General features: G+C 55.6%; 1 protein-coding gene across 5 annotated transcripts in view; it reads right to left on the bottom strand.

Annotated features, from left to right (window-relative positions):
- Positions 1–5830: 5830 nt before the first annotated feature.
- The window catches only part of HPS4 (HPS4 biogenesis of lysosomal organelles complex 3 subunit 2), a 24127-nt gene continuing 11882 nt past the window's right edge, over positions 5831–18075 (bottom strand). For 2 of the 5 annotated variants that reach the window (XM_036105180.2, XM_078060828.1), the window contains exons 8-14: positions 16664–16736; positions 15731–15767; positions 14933–15029; positions 13366–14296; positions 10263–10395; positions 9701–9809; positions 5831–7017 (exon numbers count right to left, since the gene is read on the bottom strand). In XM_036105180.2, the coding sequence (XP_035961073.1) occupies positions 6846–7017; positions 9701–9809; positions 10263–10395; positions 13366–14296; positions 14933–15029; positions 15731–15767; positions 16664–16736 (1552 nt within the window). In that variant the 3' untranslated portion in view covers positions 5831–6845. Of the gene's footprint in view, positions 7018–8569; positions 9079–9700; positions 9810–10262; positions 10396–13365; positions 14297–14932; positions 15030–15730; positions 15768–16663; positions 16737–18075 lie in introns of all 5 variants that reach the window. The other 3 variants (XM_078060829.1, XR_013443475.1, XR_013443476.1) reach the window with 3 other exon arrangements.

Raw genomic sequence — 18075 nt, 5'->3', positions numbered from 1 at the left:
AAGAACTACTCATGCCCACACCCCACCCTCCCCCAAAGCATCTCATTTCTTTGTTCAGGGGGTGGGGCCCAGATCTCCGTATTTGTTTTAACTCATTTCCTGCCCTGATTCTAATGTGTAGCTGGGGACAAGTGTCACTGCCCACTCAAGTGACAAGGCCTTTGAAACCAGCCAGCTCCAGGTTAAAGTCTGGGCTGTGTTCCCGTGTGACACCCAGGCCACCTAACCTGGGTCTCTAGTGGATGGCCGCTCTGTGTAACACTCTCCTCCAACAGTACCCTGTTGAGCCTCTTGCAAGATGCAGCATCCCCATTCTTAGTTCTTGGGTTTCTAGGATCTGACCAGCCGCAGCAGCTGGGCTGGGCTCACCAACCAGACCCGACCAAGCAGAGCCTTCCAAACTCTCGGCACTCAGGGATTGGGTCAGGGTTGGGCTGGGCTCGCCATCCAGACCCAACCAATCAGAGCCTTCCAAACTCCTGGACATCAGGGATTGGGTCAGGCCTGGGCTGGGCTCACCATCCAGACCTGACCAATCAGAGCCTTCCAAACTCCTAGCACTCAGGGATTGGGTCAGGGCTGTGGACATGATCCGTTCTTTGGCAAAGATCAGTGAGAAAGGAAAGCTACTTTTCATGCGGAATAGGTGGGGATCTAGTGTAAAGAAAATCTGAGAGTGAAACCCACAGAGGGAAGTGTGGAGGTCACCAGAGTCCCGAACCTAGCTTTGCCTGGAACCAGCGCTACTTGCCAGTTCCACGAGCCAATAAACTCCCTTTTTTATTCTGAAGCCAAATTTGAGTTGCGGTTGCTATCCCTCGCCACCAAAAAGTCCTGACCCACTCTGTGAGGTTCATCTATAAAATGGGCCTAATGCCTACCTTCACAGGCGTAAAGTGAGGTTCGAAGAAGATAACAGTATGTCGCATTCTGGGTGGAGAGGAAGTGCTCCATACATATTTTTTAAATGTAAATAATCAAAGCAAAGGCTCAGTACAAAATGCGGTTTGTGAGGACCATCGGGCCCTGCTGCCAGCAACCTCCCCCTAAGATTTGCCTCCCTGCTAAGTCTTGCTAACCAGATGTAAACACAGGCAACAGGACAGAATAAGGCCATATATTTTCGGGCTGCTGACAGATGGCAGTGGAAATGCTCAAGCAGATTGTAGCATTAGGTGGCAGGAGGCAACACACACAGAGATGGATTTACTTTCTGCCTCCTTCCCAGGCACACACGTCGGTCCTACCTTCTGATCACCTACCCTTCCCCCCATTTCCCCACATCCGATGCACCAGCCACCCCAGACCTAAGGCGAGAGTGCTTTCTTCCTTGGGTACAGAGAGCTCTGTGCACTCTAGAAAATTCCTCTGCCTATATTAGTATCCCACGAGCCCTTGGGGCCCACACTGGGGTAAGCAGAGACAGTGGTGTGCATGTAACACAGAGAACGGCGGCTCAGGGCGGCAGTCGTCGTGGACAAGGCCCTGTGGCCGGCTGGAGGCCGGGCTGGAATTAGAGGCCAGGCACCAAGCACTCGGTCCGGCAGCCTCTTGAACTCCAGTCACACGTACAGGCCTCACCTCCATGGCTGGCACAGGGACCTCCAGGAGGGGCCATTTGTCCTCTTGGGACACTGACTGAACCCCACGTTCTGGGGGCCCCCACAATATGCCACACCTTTACATAATTGCCTTTTCCTCTCCATGTCAAAGAAGACACTGAGGTTCCAAGAAGTAAAGTCCCTGGGCCCCGTTTCCACGGCAGTGAGTCAGAGAGGTGTGAGCCGAGCCCGGGGCCCACGTGCCCCCACTGCCACAGGAGCCCCTGCGGGCTGGTCGGAGGGAAGACACACACAGTGCCTTTTCACCCGCACATGGGAGGTGGGGGCTGCTTGTCTCCCCCTCCCCCTGCCCAGGGGGCCTGGGATTTTATTCCCAGGAGAAAGCTCATTTCAGGTGCGGACGTTGAAAGTAAACAGAGAGGAAATGTGCTTTTTCAGTCTCGAAGCCCTGAGAACCTTTACCTTAAGCTTCCCAGATTCAACAAACGCATTAAGAAAAGATCCAGAGAATCTTCTTCCTCTTCAGCCCAGCTGACAAGTGTTGATCGTACACCCTGCCCTCCCCAGTCTCCTCACGAGGGCCCAGGGGTGGGGGGGGACAGAGACATCCCCCTCCCGTTGCCCTGCTTCTCGTCCATTCAGGAGCCAGTGATCTTTCTCATGAGAGTCCGATCCAGTCACTCCCCTGTTTCAAAGCTCCCCTTTGCCCCAGGATGTATTCCCAGCACCCCTGCAAGCACGCAGGGCTTCTCGGCGGTGGCAGGGCCCCACCTGTGCTCTAGGGCCCCACCAGGACACACACATCGCTTGCGAGGCGGGCGTGTTGGTCTCCCGTGGCGACTCTAACAAGCTGCCACAGACTTGGTGGAGTGGCTCGAAACAACAGAACTGCGTTCTCTCACACTCTGGATGCCCAAGTTGAAAATCAGCTTCACTGGACCCCTACCAGTGCGTCACCAGAGTGGTACTCCCTCCCGAGGCTCCAGGGCAGAATCCATCCCTCGCCTCCTTTGGCATCTAGTGGCCCTAGCTTGTGGCCCTGTCACTCGTCTCCGCCTCCACGTCACCTCCTCTCAATGTGAATCATCTTCCTCTGCCTCTCTGATAAGCAGTCTTGTGATGGCACTGGGGTGATCCAGAATATTCTCTGCATCTCCAGATTCTTAATCACACCAGCAGGACCTTTAGCTTCTGAGGTAACACAGGTGCCCGGGATGAGGAGCGGTACCTTTGGGGGCCACCACTCACACAGTGCAAAGCTCTGCGGGGTGGGGTGTTAGGAAAGCAGTATTGGTGGGGGTGTGAAGGGCACGTCAGCCACTTCGGGAAGGACCACTGTGGGGTTAACACTCGAGAGAGATACTGGAGCAGGTGACGGCCGCCAGGCTCCACGTGCTAGTGTCAAGGTGACAGCCAGTGAGCCCGGATGCTTCCCTCCAGTGCGGAGGCAGTTTGATTAGGCTCCACGGCCTCCCTAGGGACCAGAGGTCTTTCCCAGCAGGAATCTGAATGCCACTATTAATCACACCATGGGAACTTGATCCTGAAGATTCACAAGTAGTCGACAACGCTGGGCAGTTGGCATGGACTCACCCAAAACAGACCCCTTCTCTTCCTCTCCACCGTGTGTTCCCTGCTCGCATGAGGCTGTTGTCCAGGGAGATGGGGGCACTCTGGTGTCACCTGTAAAACCAAGGCAGGGCAGCTTCCGTCCTGCAAACGCCACCTCCCTGGGGGAGTACCACCCTGGGGACATGGAGCCCACTCCAGCAGGAGGGCCCCCGCTCTGGGGAGCCTCAAATCTAGGTGCTAATTTTGAGGGTATGGGCCTGGGACTGTCAGGAAATGATGTCCTCACAGCCACCAGAACCTCTGCAGTACTGAACAGGAAGACGGGGGGTTGAGCATTGCATTTCCAGTGGCCTCTGGGCCCCAGTCACGGTCAAGGCTGCCGCTGAGGTCGCAGAGCTGAGCGCCACTGCAGAAAGTAAACGGGACCAGAGAAACAAAGGGAAGGGGGTGTGCCTGTGCATGTTTGCGGACTCCAGCTTTTCTGAATTAATCCGGGTGGATGAGACTCGGGTGGGGGGGGGGTGTCCTTTTCCATACACGACGAATAGGACTTGTAAAGTCCCATCTTGGTGGAGAGCAGAAGGTTCACAGCACAAATGACTTTATGAACCTGTCTTCTCTGGTCTGGTGCTGGGGGACACTGGCTGAGGGCAAGTTGGAGCCAGAGGGCAATGTGCCAAAGCAGCCACAGCTGAGAGCCCAGAGCACTGGGCTGGGGTGACGGTAGGCTGTTCAAAGCTTCGGGAACAGTGGAAATGCACACCAGGGGAGGCCATTCTCCAGGCTGACCCCCAGCTCTTGCACATGCATCCTAGGACTGAGGAATGATCACCCAGAGGGACCTGCCCAGCTTCCCCCATGCTGCTGCCCATACCCCTCCTCCACCCGAGGAGTTTCCTCAAACTGCAGGGGAAAGCTTCACAGGGGCCCATGCACCTCCTCCACGGGCCTCCCAGAGAAGCAGGCCGGGGTGGGGCCAGGAAGGCTGGGGGCTTGGGGCCATTTGGGTGGCCGTCCACTTTCAGAGGAGGGCGGCCTGCATGGAAGCACCAAGGAGGCTGGGGTAAGAAGAGGGGCCAGGGCAGGGCCCAGAGGAGAGGAAGGGGGGCCCAGCTGGCCATTAACGTCAGGCTCTGGAAGCCATAGGAAGCAAGCTGAGGGAGCACTCACAGTATCTTGTTGTCCAGCCCGGCTTTCCCTAGTGGGAAAGGGGGTAACTGGGATCTAAGCCTGCAGCTTCATCCAGCATTTGGCTAAAGGGCCCCCTGTGCCAAAGCTGTAAGGAACCTAGTTTGGTGGATGGGATACTGGCATACAAGTGTCTTAATGAGTTCTCACTGTATAACAAATGACCCCCAGACAGTAGCTCAGAACCACATGCGTTTATTATGTCACACACTTTTGGAAGACTGGGAATTCGGAAGCAACTTAGCTTGACAGTCCCGGTTCAGTTTCTCATAAGGCTGCACTCATCTGAAGGCTCGACCAGGGCTGGAGCAAGAAGGCTCCTTCACATGGCTGTGGGCAGGAGACCCTCACCACAAGGGCCTCTCCATGGGCTGCCTGAATGTCAGCTTCCCCCAAAGGAGGAGAACCGAGAGAGATGGAAGCCACCACGTGTGTTGTAACCTGCTCCCAGAAGTCATATTGTCGTTTTTACCATGTTCTATTTGTTAGAAACAAATCACTAAGTATAGCCCCCACTCAAGGGAGGAGGTAGGTCCCTAATTTGTAGTGAAGAATTTGTGGATGTATTTTGAAATGACCATTGTGTGTGGGTCTTCGCATTCTGCTGTGTTGATCTCATGCTCTCCAGTGATTAAGATTTAATTTGGGGGTAAGGTCTAAAGAGGAAGCATGTGGCTGCCTAGAACGTGGACTCTCAGAAACAAAGGCATTTTGTGTTGAGTGTTTTTAGGCTCAATGGCAGCTCTGAGAAAGCAGATGGGGAGAGAGGTTTCTGAAAGCAGACCCAGTAAGATGTCTGTAGATGGCATGACATCTAGGAAAGGGCCCAGTCACAGCCAAGCGATTTTCTCATGAAACAGATCTGGTTTGAAAGAGTCCTTGAACTCAGGCAGTTAGCTGAGCTGGGAGCGGGCAGATGAAAATGGGTTCTGGGCTGCAAATTCTGTCCCCGTTTCAACACATGACAGGTTGTAATGTCACTGAGCTCAAATCTGGGGACTTCAGAATTCTGGAGCCCCGGTGAGCAAAAGGAAAAGTTTGGCTGCTTAAAAATAACCCCACAACCGAAAAGGGCCATGTTACGTGTCAGTCAGTTGTGGGAAGGTTCCTTGACCGGGTGGCACAGAGGCTGGTACTGAATTTTTTCTTGGAGAACTTGGCAGAGCATTAGGACAGTATGCATGTACCCTAGCTTAGGGTATGACCCTCCTCCATCTGGGAAGATGACCCTCTTAGGCCAGCCAGTGGCGGGAGGGACCCCAGGGAGGAAAGGGAACTGGGCCTGGTGTGCGGGGCCAGCCACGCTGAAGGCGGATCGGTGGCCGCAGCCCGTCATCCTCGCGGACACACCGGTCTGTAGTGCATCCCTCCTACCTGCCCGCACCGGCTCGGGCACGGCGAAGAGAAAGGTGCCCAACACACACACACACACACACACACACACACACACACACACGTAAAATATCTTACCCTTACCTTAACTTTGTCACTAGACACGTTAGCATTACTCACAACTCAACAGCATTTTTGGCTGTTTTATTTTTAGCCCTTGGCAACTTGTTTCACGAAAAAGACATTGTCGTCAGCATGAGACACTGGTTCACCGTTAGGAAATTATTAACACTGCAGCTTTCAAATGGGGTCTCAGGTACTCCCGGTAAACAGTTAAGCCTCTGGTGAGTATTTCGTACTGTGGCCCGCAGCACACTGCCATTCCCCGGCTGCCTCCAGCACGGGCAGGGGCACACAAGCACGCTGCGCCCTTTACACGGCCGCCGCTGGGAAGCACAGCTTTGCTTTTGCCCCGGACACTGGGGAAACTCCTCGGTGAGGACACTCACTCAAGAGGGGCCAGCTGCACAGCCCACTCGGCACCCTGGGGCTCAGAGTTGCCTCAGAGCCCCAGGCTCCCTTCCACGTCACCAAGATCTGCCCCCCCGCCCCCCGCCGTGGGTGTTCCGAAGAACAGGCTCCTGGTTCTGAATAGAGTTCCAGAAGAATGCAGACGAGCTGGTTTTGGCATCGCCGCCTGCCTCCCTGCATCGAGTGTCCAGACCTCCCGGGAGGACCGCTCTGAGGCACCCCCACTGGAGGTGTGGGAGCCCCGGTCCACCTGCGGGTGACTTCCACCCCCTGTGGATGGAAGCAAACACCCACCTGAACGCTCGAGGCACTAGTTAAGGCCCCGAAGGGAAGGGCAGGAGAAACGCTGGGGGCGTCAGACGCAGAGCGACAGGCCCACAAGCTGGCCCTGCCCGTCTTCGGTACGACGTGGCCAGTGGAATAAAGTCCTTTACCACATCGCTCTGGGCCTGCGGACCTGAAGAACTACCCGCTCCAACCGCAGGCTACAGAAGGCGTTCACAAACACACACCATCACGGTTCCTGACAGGGGACCCGGCCAAGCAAGAGAGAACACAGGGCCCTCTTCCGTTGCAGAAGGCAGAGCTCCCTTTGCTGGTCGTCAAGCCGCTAGTGCCCTCCCGGGGTGGGGGGTGGTGAGCCTCCCGCCGCGGCCCGGCTCACAGCAGGTTCACGCCGTGCTTCAGCAGCTTCTGCTTGGCTTTGCCCGGGAGGCTGAAGGCGCTGTCCTGCGGGCTGGGGAAGCCGGAGCTCTGCGCCGCCGCGGCCAGCTGCTGGAAGTAGGTCTCCTGGGCGGGGCTGCAACAGGCGTACACGGCGCTGGAGGCGTTCCTGGGGGGGGCGGGGAGAGATGACCATGGCGGGGGAGGAAGATGACTGTGGGGGGGGGGAGGGATGACCATGGCGGGGGAGCGAGATGACTGTGGGGGGGCGGGGAGAGATGACCGTGGGGGGGGAGCGAGATGACCGTGGGGGGGGAGCGAGATGACTGTGGGGGGGGAGATGACCATGGGGGGGGGAGGGAGAGATGACCGTGGCGGGGGAGCGAGATGACTGTGGGGGGGGCGGGGAGAGATGACCATGGTGGAGGAGAGATGACCGTGGGGGGGGTAGTGAGATGATCGTCGGCGGGGGAGATGACCGTGGCGGGGGGGATGACCATGGACGGGGAGAGATGACCGTCCTGTGCCGCCTGTGCAGGCCTCTGACCACAGGGACCTCGAGAGGCGCGCCACGGGGGCCCCACGACTCTAACTGCCCCGGGGTGCGTCTGCCGTGGCTCAGGGTTCAGCATCTGCACTTGAGGTCCGGGCCTCGGCGCCCATCACCATTTCTCTTTCCTTTCCACTCACTGGACGCTGGGACAGCGTGCGGTGGCCCTGGCACAGAGCCCGAGGTGGGCACAGCCGCATGGCCGCATGGATGGCCGCACGTTGTGCTGACGGAACAGCAGCTATGGCAAATGCTCTCACGTGGTGGCGCTGTGACCCCAGGTGACAGACGGGGCCCTAGGTGACAGGCGGGTCTGGGCGGTGCTGCCAGGCTATCGTGGGGGACGGCTGGACGAGTGAAGGGAGTGCGGGCAGGGAGAGCGGGCTGTGACATAAAGCGACAGGAAACCTGTCACAGAAGCAGAGGGAAGGATGCGCGTCCCATGCAAAGGAGGACCCACTAGGGAGGAAGCGACCCCAGGGCCAGGCAACCAGCTGATTCCTTGATCCTGCCTGCCTCTATTTCTCCACTGGGCCTCAGTTTCCCCAAATCTAGTAAGAGAGGGTGGAGTCAGGGACCACCAGGGCCCCCCTCACTGGGATCTCTGCGTCCAGGCAAGGAGGGAGGAGATTCCCATCCACCTCTAGCGTCTCCCTCTGGGAGCACAAGGGGCCAGAAGGGCCCCCCTGGCCAAGGTGTTTTGTGCCACTCCCCGGACTAGCAGGAAGTGTCACAGGCCAGTCATCCCAGCCATGGAGAGGGGGCGCCACGGCCTGGTGGTTACAAGCATGGAGCCAGGGTCCCACACCGGGGTGCGGATCCCGGCCCTGGGGCTTCCTAGCTGCGTGCCCCTGGCTAAGTGACGCATCCTTTCTCAGTCCCAGCTCTAAGTCCCACATCTGTAAAGTGAATAGGACAACAGTGAATCCCGTCCCTGAGATTTTTTAAGAGACTAGATAAGTCAAATACATATAAATTGCTTAGCATATGGTGAGAGATTAAGAAATGGTGGCCGCTGTTTCTATTACTATTAAAATAAGTCATGTATCCCAACACTAGAATCCTCTCCGCCCCAAGGAAGGCGGAGTACCACAGGGCCACGAGGAGGTTGATGGATCACAGGCTGACATTTCACTTACTTCCATCCCTCCCAAAACAGACCCCCACGCACCCCAGTGCAACCGGTTCCCAAAGCCGTGACTGGACACGTTCATCTAGGTTGCCAGCCTGGGGCAGCTTGGACTTAAAGCCGGAGAAGGCACATTTTCGTGGAAAGATATACTGAAGTATTGGCTGGAGATGGTCCTGGGCGGCAGAGATACCCGAAACCCCATGAGCAGGGCATTGGCACAGCATCGCCGTGATGGTCGAAGCCCCAGTGCACGTCTGTGGGAGTCCAGAGCCCACACCCCTCCCTCTCGACCGTCCTACCCCACCCCCTTGAGCTGGAAACGCGTGGACAGAATGTGCACTTCAGAGTCAGAGACATGGATTCAAATCCTGCCCCTTAATCAGACTGTGACCCTGGGACAAGCCACTTACCCTGTTTGTGCCTCAGTATCCTCATCTGTACCATGAGGACAAAAAATGCACTTGTCCAAATCATTCCAAGGACTGAGTGGAATAACGAACACAGAGCACACCCTCCCCTCCTGACCCTCTAACTTGCCTTATTTTCTCCTACCAGTTTCATAAGAGAAGCATGTAGGGAGAAAAAGTAGGATTCAGTTGGTTAAATACTATAAAGTACAATACTAATATACAGATCTGTACCTACTGACAGAGAGATGCTTAGGATATACAATAGAGTGAAAAAAGGAACTTGTAAAACAGTACATTAGCGTGATCCTGTTTTCTAGAAGAAAAACAATTAAAATAACTAAAATACTAACAATCTCTATTTTCTAAGAAAAGAAGAAAACCCCACAACAACAAAACCTGGAGTAAGAGACACCAGACTAACCCGTGGGTATCTTTTGGGTGTGTGACGGGTGAGGGGAGGCAAACATTTTACTTCCTCGATTCGGGCCACCCTGACCGTTTCCGTGAGCACGCGACCCACGTTAGCAGGGAGCAGCGGCATTCAGGCATCGCTTCTGGCAATGGACAGAAGCCCTCTGTCCCACGAGAGGAGGTGACGGTGGGTGGGCAGGGGAATGGATAAAAGGAGGCCTTAAAGAGAATCACTGGAATGTTCTTCATTTCATTATGAATCAGGCTGTGGCCCAGACCCCTGGGAAGGCGGCTCTGGGTGCAGGACTTAAGGAATAACCTGGGGGCGGGGGGGGGGGGGGACACTCACCTGACAGTCATCTCGTACAGTGCAGGCAGCTGGGCAAAGTCCGAGTGCATGAGGCTGACGGCCCGTAGGAAGCGGCGGTCCTGGGGGGTGGCCGCCTGTGGCAGGTTTGCTTCCGGAAGAGGACACAGAAGTTGTGGGTAGCGGACTCCTCCCCCGCCCTCCCCACCCCCAGCACTATAAACAGGGAGAGCAGGGGGCTCAGGGCCATGAGAGCCAGCACCCAGGGTGCTGGGCCCCTTCAGGTTGCCACATGAGACAGAGAATGAGCAGCACCGGTGTCTGCCCATGAATACCAAAATCTCAAGGCAGACCTTATCACAGATATTTGAACATGTGTGTGCTTCTCTCAAAATGTTGGAGAAACAACCAAAAAAAGACAAATGAGTAAGGAAGTGTTTGCAGTCGAATTCTAAACTCAGTGGGAGCTGGCTCCCAAGCGAGAAAGCAGCATCCTAACTGCCGTCCACAGCTCTGGGCACAGCACCAACCCTGGGGGCGCCGGCCCCGAGTCCTCACCCCCACCCGTCTAGGAGGCACCCAGGCCCCATGCGCCTCTCCTTACCGGTCAGCACGTTCTGGATGCGGTCATAATGCGTGAAGCTGTACGTCCTGCTGGGGGAGGCAGCCACGTCTTTGGGCAGCGTCTCCTTCAGGTGGACCTCCAGCCCGTTCAGGGACGCCAGGCTACTGTGGTACTGGAAAGGGGCGGCATGGTTAACCTCAGCAGGCCAGTGCTTAGGAAATAACGAGCCGAAGATTACCCGAGTGGCCACCTGATGTAGCAGAAAGGACTCTGACTGGTGTTTTTACCTGCTTTTAGAGAAGTAACTCCTGCCCTTACGTTCTTTTTTTTTTAAGATTTACTTATTTGAGAGAGAGAGAGAGGAAGAGAGAGAGGGAGCGAACGTGGGGGGTGGAGAGGCAGAGGGAGAGAGAATCTTAAGCAGGCTCCACATCCAGTGCGGAGCCCCACACGGGGCTCGATCTCACAGCCCTGAGATCATGACCTGAGCCAAAATCAAGAGTCGGACACTTAACCAGCTGAGCCACCCAGGCGCCGCCCTTATGTTCTGATGCTTTCTTAAATTGTAGAAAAATCAGAAAATAGAGGCGAACAGAAAAGCTGAGAAGGAAGAAAGCGAAGGTCGGATTTCTGTATCCACAGGCGACGTGTTACTGGAACACGGCCACTCCGTTTATTTACATGTTGTCTATGGTGACTGCACCACAGCAGTGGAGCCGGGAAACTGTATAAGGCTGAAAACACGCGCCAGGTGTTCCTTTACGTTAAACATTTGCCAAGCCCTGATACACACTAGCACACACATGACCCTCACAACAGCCCCGGGAGACACGAAGCCGGGCTAATTCCTGGATCTTCCAGCTTCTAGTCAGTAGTAAAGCAAGTGGCTTGAATGTCAGTGTGCCATGATGTGCGGAATAACACACCTTCTCCCAAAGCACCCGTTTCACGGGGGAGGGGTGCATTTTCATGAAGTATTTTACACTAATACCCTGGCACTAACCTCAGGCCTCATCTACTGTACACGGACAGCTCCAAGTCCCACTGTAGCAATGAATAAGGGATCTGATCCCTATATTTGAAGGTCAGTAAGATTATCTTGGGTTTCCAGCAGGAAACCATCAGTGGCTCTATGCTGCCCCCTGGTGTGAGCGTACTGTTTTCTCGGACCCATGGGCAACCTCTCCTGGCTGCTCCCCTCGCCCACCCCCTTCCACCAAGCTCCCCGTCCCCACCCTCAGCAAACATAAAGAGGTGGCAGTTCATCCACTGAAAGACAAGATGGCAAATGACACGAGGGTCCCTTGGTGGTGTATAATATGATCATGGAGCCCTTTCAAAGTGGTGGGGGAGCTCACTGTCCTATCTGAACTGTGGTTTACCATGCTGCAGGGGACCTGCTTTTCTTGACAGCAGGAGAGGGGCAATCAGGTCAAGTATTTTGTATGCAGTTCCAGGACAAAAAGGCAATAAAAGATCTCTCCCAATTATAAAACAGACAGCCTTCGGGCCTGATCAATAAAGTCCGCTCTCAAACCAGCAAGCTGATCAAAGTTAGTTACTCCCGACTGTTTTTAGAAAAGAGTTTTTCTTTTTCATTACACTGCATCTCTTTCCTGGGGCCCGTCCCACACCAAACCCTCCTTTGCACGAAAGCCCAGGGAGGCCGCTGTGTCAGGACAGGAGTCCTGCATGACAAACCAAGGCCAATCACTCCGGGGTCAGATCAGTGGGGGAGCAGATGGGAGGGGGCAGGGAGACAAGGAACAAGCCAGGATTCTGGACCCTCCACTTTGTCTTCTTCCTGGTAAAACGGGAGTTACGGTGCCTACCCCCAGTGCTGCGCTCAGGCTTGGCTGGAATAGCAGAGTCAAGGCTTTAGCATCCACTGAATACACACTACATTTTAATTTACTTCCTTCCTCAGGAGCAGCCGATGCTATTTTTTTTTCTTTTTCTTTCTTTTGGGTGGGGCGGGGGGAGGTAAAGATAGCATATCCAACTTCATTGCATCCAAACGCTGGGCCTTCAAAATAACCTGTCTGCAGCTTGGGGCGAAGCGGAAGAGGCCCCAAGTACCAAGGCATCGTCAGGGAGACAAGAGATGGAGCACTGCGACCCCGCGGGCCCTGGGGTGCTGGCGGAACGGGGAGGGTAAGTCCCTCACAGCTGCGGGGAAGGAGGTGCAGGAAGTAACGCAACCACCACTGGGTGCTGTGCGGACTGTGGAAAGCGGAGATAAGCCAGCAGGCCGGGAGAGGGGCAGCCTCTCGCCTGGGGCTCGGCGCAGAGGAAGCTGCCTTCCCTCCTCTGCAAGCTCCAAGGTGACCGAGCCTGAGCCCTGCATGCTAATAAGATCACCTCAGAATAATACAGATTTAAGAACAGAAACAAGGCAAGCCCCAGGACACCATTTGCCCTGCAGCTATTTCAACCTCCTGTTCTTCCTGCTACCACTTCCCTGCCAACCAGGCGAGGCTGTTACTATAGCAACTGGGGCTCCAGCGTGGGCCTAGGCTGCGAGAAGGCCAGTTCACGCTGCCCCGAGTGCAGAAGGGGCTGGAATGCTTTAAGAGGAGCCTTCTGGAGCCCGTTAGCATTTCAGAAGTCCCAAACCCGCTAGGAAGGGGCCACAGATCACCACGGTTCAGTGGAGGGAAAGCACAGCCTTCTGGGATACTCCCCACCCGGGCTGTGACTCGGGCAGAGTACAGACTCCAGGCCACACACAACCTACAGCCGCCCAGGCTGGGAAGGGAGGCCACCGGAGCTGGTGGCGGTGGCCGCGGCACCACCCTGGCCGTGCTCCCCATCTCGCACTGCACCTGAAGGGCAGGGCCCGTCAGCACCCCGACGCTGCTGCGGGGGAGGCCAGAGCATCCCTGCCCTGCGCTCTGGGAAAACGGAAGAAGTGGGAAAGGGCCAGGGAACTGACTTAGTGGGACACCTCTGCCCCCAGCACTGTGCGCTGCACTGGACTCACTCACCCCCAGCCAAGCCAGGCCATAGGCACGACCGTCATCCGCACGTGGAAAGCAGGTGGGATGGCCCACAAGGTCCTGCAGCCCTGCGCGGTGCTGCCGGAGGGGAAAACCTGCCCTGCTCGTCCCCGCTCCCGGGAGCCAGGCCTGCACACACTCACCACCTCCTCGATGGCAGCATCGTCACCCAGCAGCGGCTCCTCGGCCAGCAGGGACAGCACCAGCCCGTTAACACTGTGGGTGTAGAGATTCGTTGGCACGAGGCCCACACAGGATGCTGGGGTTGACCTTGGGGCACTTCCGTGTGCGGAGGGACCATAGTCGTCCTGAGACTCTGCCAAGTCTGAGCTGCCAGGTGCTGAGCAACTGTCGTGCACCCGAACACGCTGCTCCACGCCCTGGTCCCCCACGGGCAGTGTGGTTCCTCTCTGCCTCAAGTCTGAGCAAGGCCGTGACCGAGCCCTGCTCGTCCTTCTGGGGAGGTGGTCTTCCCCGGGAAAGGGGGCTAGGCTGCTGTCCTCTGGGAGGTCGTCGTGCTGTTCCAGGGCTCCGTTCTGACTGAGCATCTCAGGAGTGGACGGAGGGAGGAGGCTGCTGATGGCCATGGCCACGACCACGGGCGGGCCATCAGGTGGCTCAGGTTCCCGGTCACCAGAGTCCCCAACAAATTCCTCAAAGGCAGGACCACCACCATCTGGGGCGCCCATATTCGGGAGGGCAAAATAACCTGAGGCTGCTGCCATTTCCTGAGCTTTTGGAATGTGGATGGCAGACAAGTCTGGCTCCTGCCCCACCAAGGGCAGACGAAGTTCCTTCCCCAGGGAGTAGCCAAGACCGGGACCCTCGTCCCTGGCAGGGCTGTGCAGTTTTGCAGGCTTGACGTTCTCCAGATCACGGCCAGCCAAGAGCCCGTTCTCCCCCTTGCCATCTGGCCATGCTACGTCAGGACATGCAGACTTGGGAGTGGCTGCCGGCATCCAGGCCGTGGGCTCCGCGTGGCCAGTGGCGCTGTCTGTTGGGGCAGCGGTGCTCCGAGGCTGTGGGTGCTGCTGGGCTGAGCACTCCTGGAGTCCGGCTGGCGCTGTAGCAGGGCTGGCAAACAAGGCAGACGTGAGGGAGGGGCGCCCGGCCAAATGCAGGGCAGGTGCCCTTCCCTGGAGAACACTAAAGAACCGCTTCCCTAAAAAGCAGGGCCACTGGTGACAAGTGGGTGCCCGAGGCCACAGAGCTGAAGAGGCCTTGGTGGTCAAACCACAGGAGTGAAAGGAAGGCACTGTCTGGCCCTCAGGGCTTCACACGGTGCTACCAGATCACCTGCTGGAGACAGCAGGGCCCGCTGCGTGAGAGCCAGCTCCATGTGCAAGTCTGCTCTGAGTCAGGGCCTGGACTGGATACCATACGTACACTATTTCCAATTTTAACACCGAGCCCATGGAGTAGGTTATCACTGGGTCTCTTTTACAGACGAAAACCCTAAGGCTCTGGCAGGGAATGGACTTGCCCAAGGTCACACAGCTGACAGGTGACAGATCTGGGACTTGAAACCCACAGCCGTCTCACGATGCCAGGTGCCTGTTCTACATGCTCGAGTCCCAGATGCCCCTTCCACGGCAGAGCGCGGGGAATATGGCATACGGAAGGCTAGGATGTCCAGGGGCTTGTGTGCATACACCCACGTGAGGGAGTCCCTCCAGCACGGTCTACCGGGAACCCCTGTGGCTCCGGTACCTCGTTGCCTGCTCCCTTGGGAACTCGTGGAGACTGGTGGCCTCCTCTTTGGTCAGGAACACAGGCATGATCTGGACATTCGGGGGGAGCGCCACTCCTGGAATCACAAAGCAACATGGACAGGGCTCAGCTCTGGGCCGGGGAAGATGGAGGGGCAGTCACCGCACTTTGGGGGGACGCATCCAACCCACACGCCTGCTCAGAGAGGAGCGCTCTGACATGCTCCTCAGCCCAGAACCAAAGACAAACCCATAGCTACCGTTTCCGTGCTCAGCAAGCAAGGAGCCCTCACCAGCAGCTTTACTCCTCACTGTGGAGCAAAGTGACTTTTGGGGGGAAGAAAATCTAGTGGCACTTAAAAAAAGACAAAAACAAAAACAGATAAAAGCTGGAAAAAAGCACTTCCAACTGACAACAGGGATCTGCCCTAACTTGGGCTTCAAAATAAAACAAAATAACCGTCTCAGGGACACCTCCACATCCTGCAGAAGGTCTTTCTGGCCGCTGCCATTTATCTTAGCCCCTCCTAACCAGGATCCCCTGGACCTAGTTTGAGCAGCCTCGTAACAATGAGGGAGGGAGCATCTGAAAACAGAGATTTAGAAGGTACATCTAAAATCATGAGCCTTACGATCAGGATTCTGATGGCTTTGTCCTGAAAGCTCTCGTCTGTTCTCCTAATCTATGAACAGATGAGATAACCCACGGGACTGCTTGGCCTCTCCCATGACTTGTGTAGGGGACAGGCAGCATAGAAGACCGCGTTCTCAAGATGCAGTGAGGCACCTTGCCACTCACCCCGTTCCTGCGGGCCACCCCCTCCTGCAGGTCTTCTCTGCAAATAAACACACACAGAAGTTGGCGCCGGGGACCGCTTTCTCCTCCCGACCCAATCATGACTGCGCCGGGCCATCTGTTCGGGAAACTTAGCCAGGCCCAGAATGTTGGCCCCCACCACACGCCAGCAGCAAAGCAGATGGAACAGAAGCTCCCCCGAGCTGCTTGCTCACCACCACGGCTGGGGTCAGGCAAGAACCTGCACCCTGCACAAGCAGCAGCTTCCCCCCCAAACGCGCATCAGGCTTCACACTCTGATTGCTGTTTCCCTCCCTCTGGGAAGGAAAGCGAGGATTTCTGTTAACCTTTTACGCCTCCGGAGAACACATCTGTCACCATATCCCTGCACCTGCCACAGCCCTGGTGTGGAACGTACCAGCTCAACAGGTATGTGAACGCCCCGTGACCCTCGTGATAAAGGATCTGACCTAAACCAAAGGCTATGCAAGAGCTCTCTGGCTTATTCCGATTCACAATCGAGGTGACAATCCTAATTTTCTCCCAAATTAGGAATTTTCTCAAAAGAGCTTTCCAGACAGTTCAACCAAAGGTTCTAAAATAAGCCACCAAAACAAAAACCAAAAACTCTTCTAGCCAGCATAGCTTGCACTCCTATGAAATGATGTGGCCTTCTTTCTTTTTTTAGGGACTTTTTAAAAAACTCGTATTTCAAGTTATATAATTTTACTCTATATAATTCCCCCCTCCCCCCCCAAAAAATCACATAACTCCCTCACCCACAAGCTAATACTGTTAATCTGAGGCATATTTTCCTTTAAGTTTATGCATTTTAAAAAATACTTTGAAATTGCATTATACAAAATTCTATTTTTTTGCTTAAAAATAGACGCTCTGGACAAAGTGTCCCAGCTGGGTGAGGGGGCTTTACAATACCTGGTGCCGAGATGCAGCTGGGCGAATCAGGACCTTGGCCGTGAGGGAGGGTGGGAGCTGGGTGCTAACAATCCTAGGTCACAGGAACAAAAACACCGTGAGACAAAATACGTCATAGGACTCTGAGTTGGAAAGATTCCTAACACCCTAACTGGTGAGGATCTTGGCGGGGCGGGGGGCACCTGGGTGGCTCAGTCGGTTAAGCGTCTGCCTTCGGCTCAGGTCATGATCCCAGGGTCCTGGGACTGAGCCCTGTGTCGGGCTCCCTGCTCTGCTCTCCCTCTCAAATAAATAAATAAAATATTAAAAAAAAAAAAAAAGATCTTGGGGACACAGCCGGTGGCAGTTTCAACTGGCAAAGCCCTTTATGGAGGGCACTCTGGCCATTCCTACCGAACTTCAGAATGTCCAAACCCTCTGATCTGCCTTGTACCAAGATGCATGCTGAAGAGTACTGATTATTGAAAAAATGGGAAAATCATTACAGAAGTGGGTAAACCCCACAAATGCCCATCGAACAGAGAGTAATTAAGGAAATCATGGCACAGCCTTAACACCAAAAGGTGTGCGGCGATTCTAAGAACGAAGTAGACCAGCATGGACTGACAGAGAAATCTCTACCGTACACGCTGAGGAGCCCTGTGATCCCATTTATGGATGCGGCAAAAATAAACAGAAGCAATGTCCGCTGATGTGCCGGAAACACAGGGAAAAGCAAAGGACGTGCCTCCACCTGCTAAGAGTGAGTCTGGGCTCAGAGGAACTTGGGAACTGCGCTCTGTGTGTTTCTGTCTTGGTTCAGTTTTTTCTTTGTTGTTTTTTGTTTTTCACAATGAGACCCTGTTCACACGTTAGGTGTATGAGAATGTGCCACGAGCAAGGGAGGAAAACATCATGCTTGATGCCATGCCACTGGTGAGCCTGGAGGCACCACGAGCAGGTTCAGAACCGTCATCGTGAGCAAAGGGGAAAGGCATGATGGTGGGCTGTGCCGAGGGCCACTGGGAAGCAGTGGGTCCTTCTCTGTTGGCCCTCTCATTTCGTTCTTTCCTGGTAGAGAAAACTCAGCAAGCAACCAGCCTGGGGTCACAGGGCCGGGAAGGTGAGGCCAGGACTGGAAACCCAGCCCGTCAGGCCTCCAGAATTTCTTCAGTCACACATTCATCCAGTCATCAGTAAGCTCTGGGTGCAAGCAGCGGGCCCCCAGGAGGAGAGCTGCCTTGGACCACGTGTGGAGGGGCCCTGAGGGCATCGGGCTCGCTCCGATGCCCTCCAACTACGTGAAGAGGTGTGCTGAGATCTCAGAGGCCAGCCGGGCGACGGACCCAGCCGAGACGCCAGCAGGAGCCCGAGCAGAAGCAGGTACGGCCACTCTGCAAGACTGGCGACAGCCAAGTGCCCCGGAGCCTCGG

The sequence above is a fragment of the Halichoerus grypus genome, chromosome 13 (genome assembly GCF_964656455.1).
Source record: "Halichoerus grypus chromosome 13, mHalGry1.hap1.1, whole genome shotgun sequence".
NCBI lineage: Eukaryota > Metazoa > Chordata > Mammalia > Carnivora > Phocidae > Halichoerus > Halichoerus grypus.
Note: the sequence above shows the minus strand (reverse complement) of the source record. Positions and strands in the feature narration are given on the sequence as shown.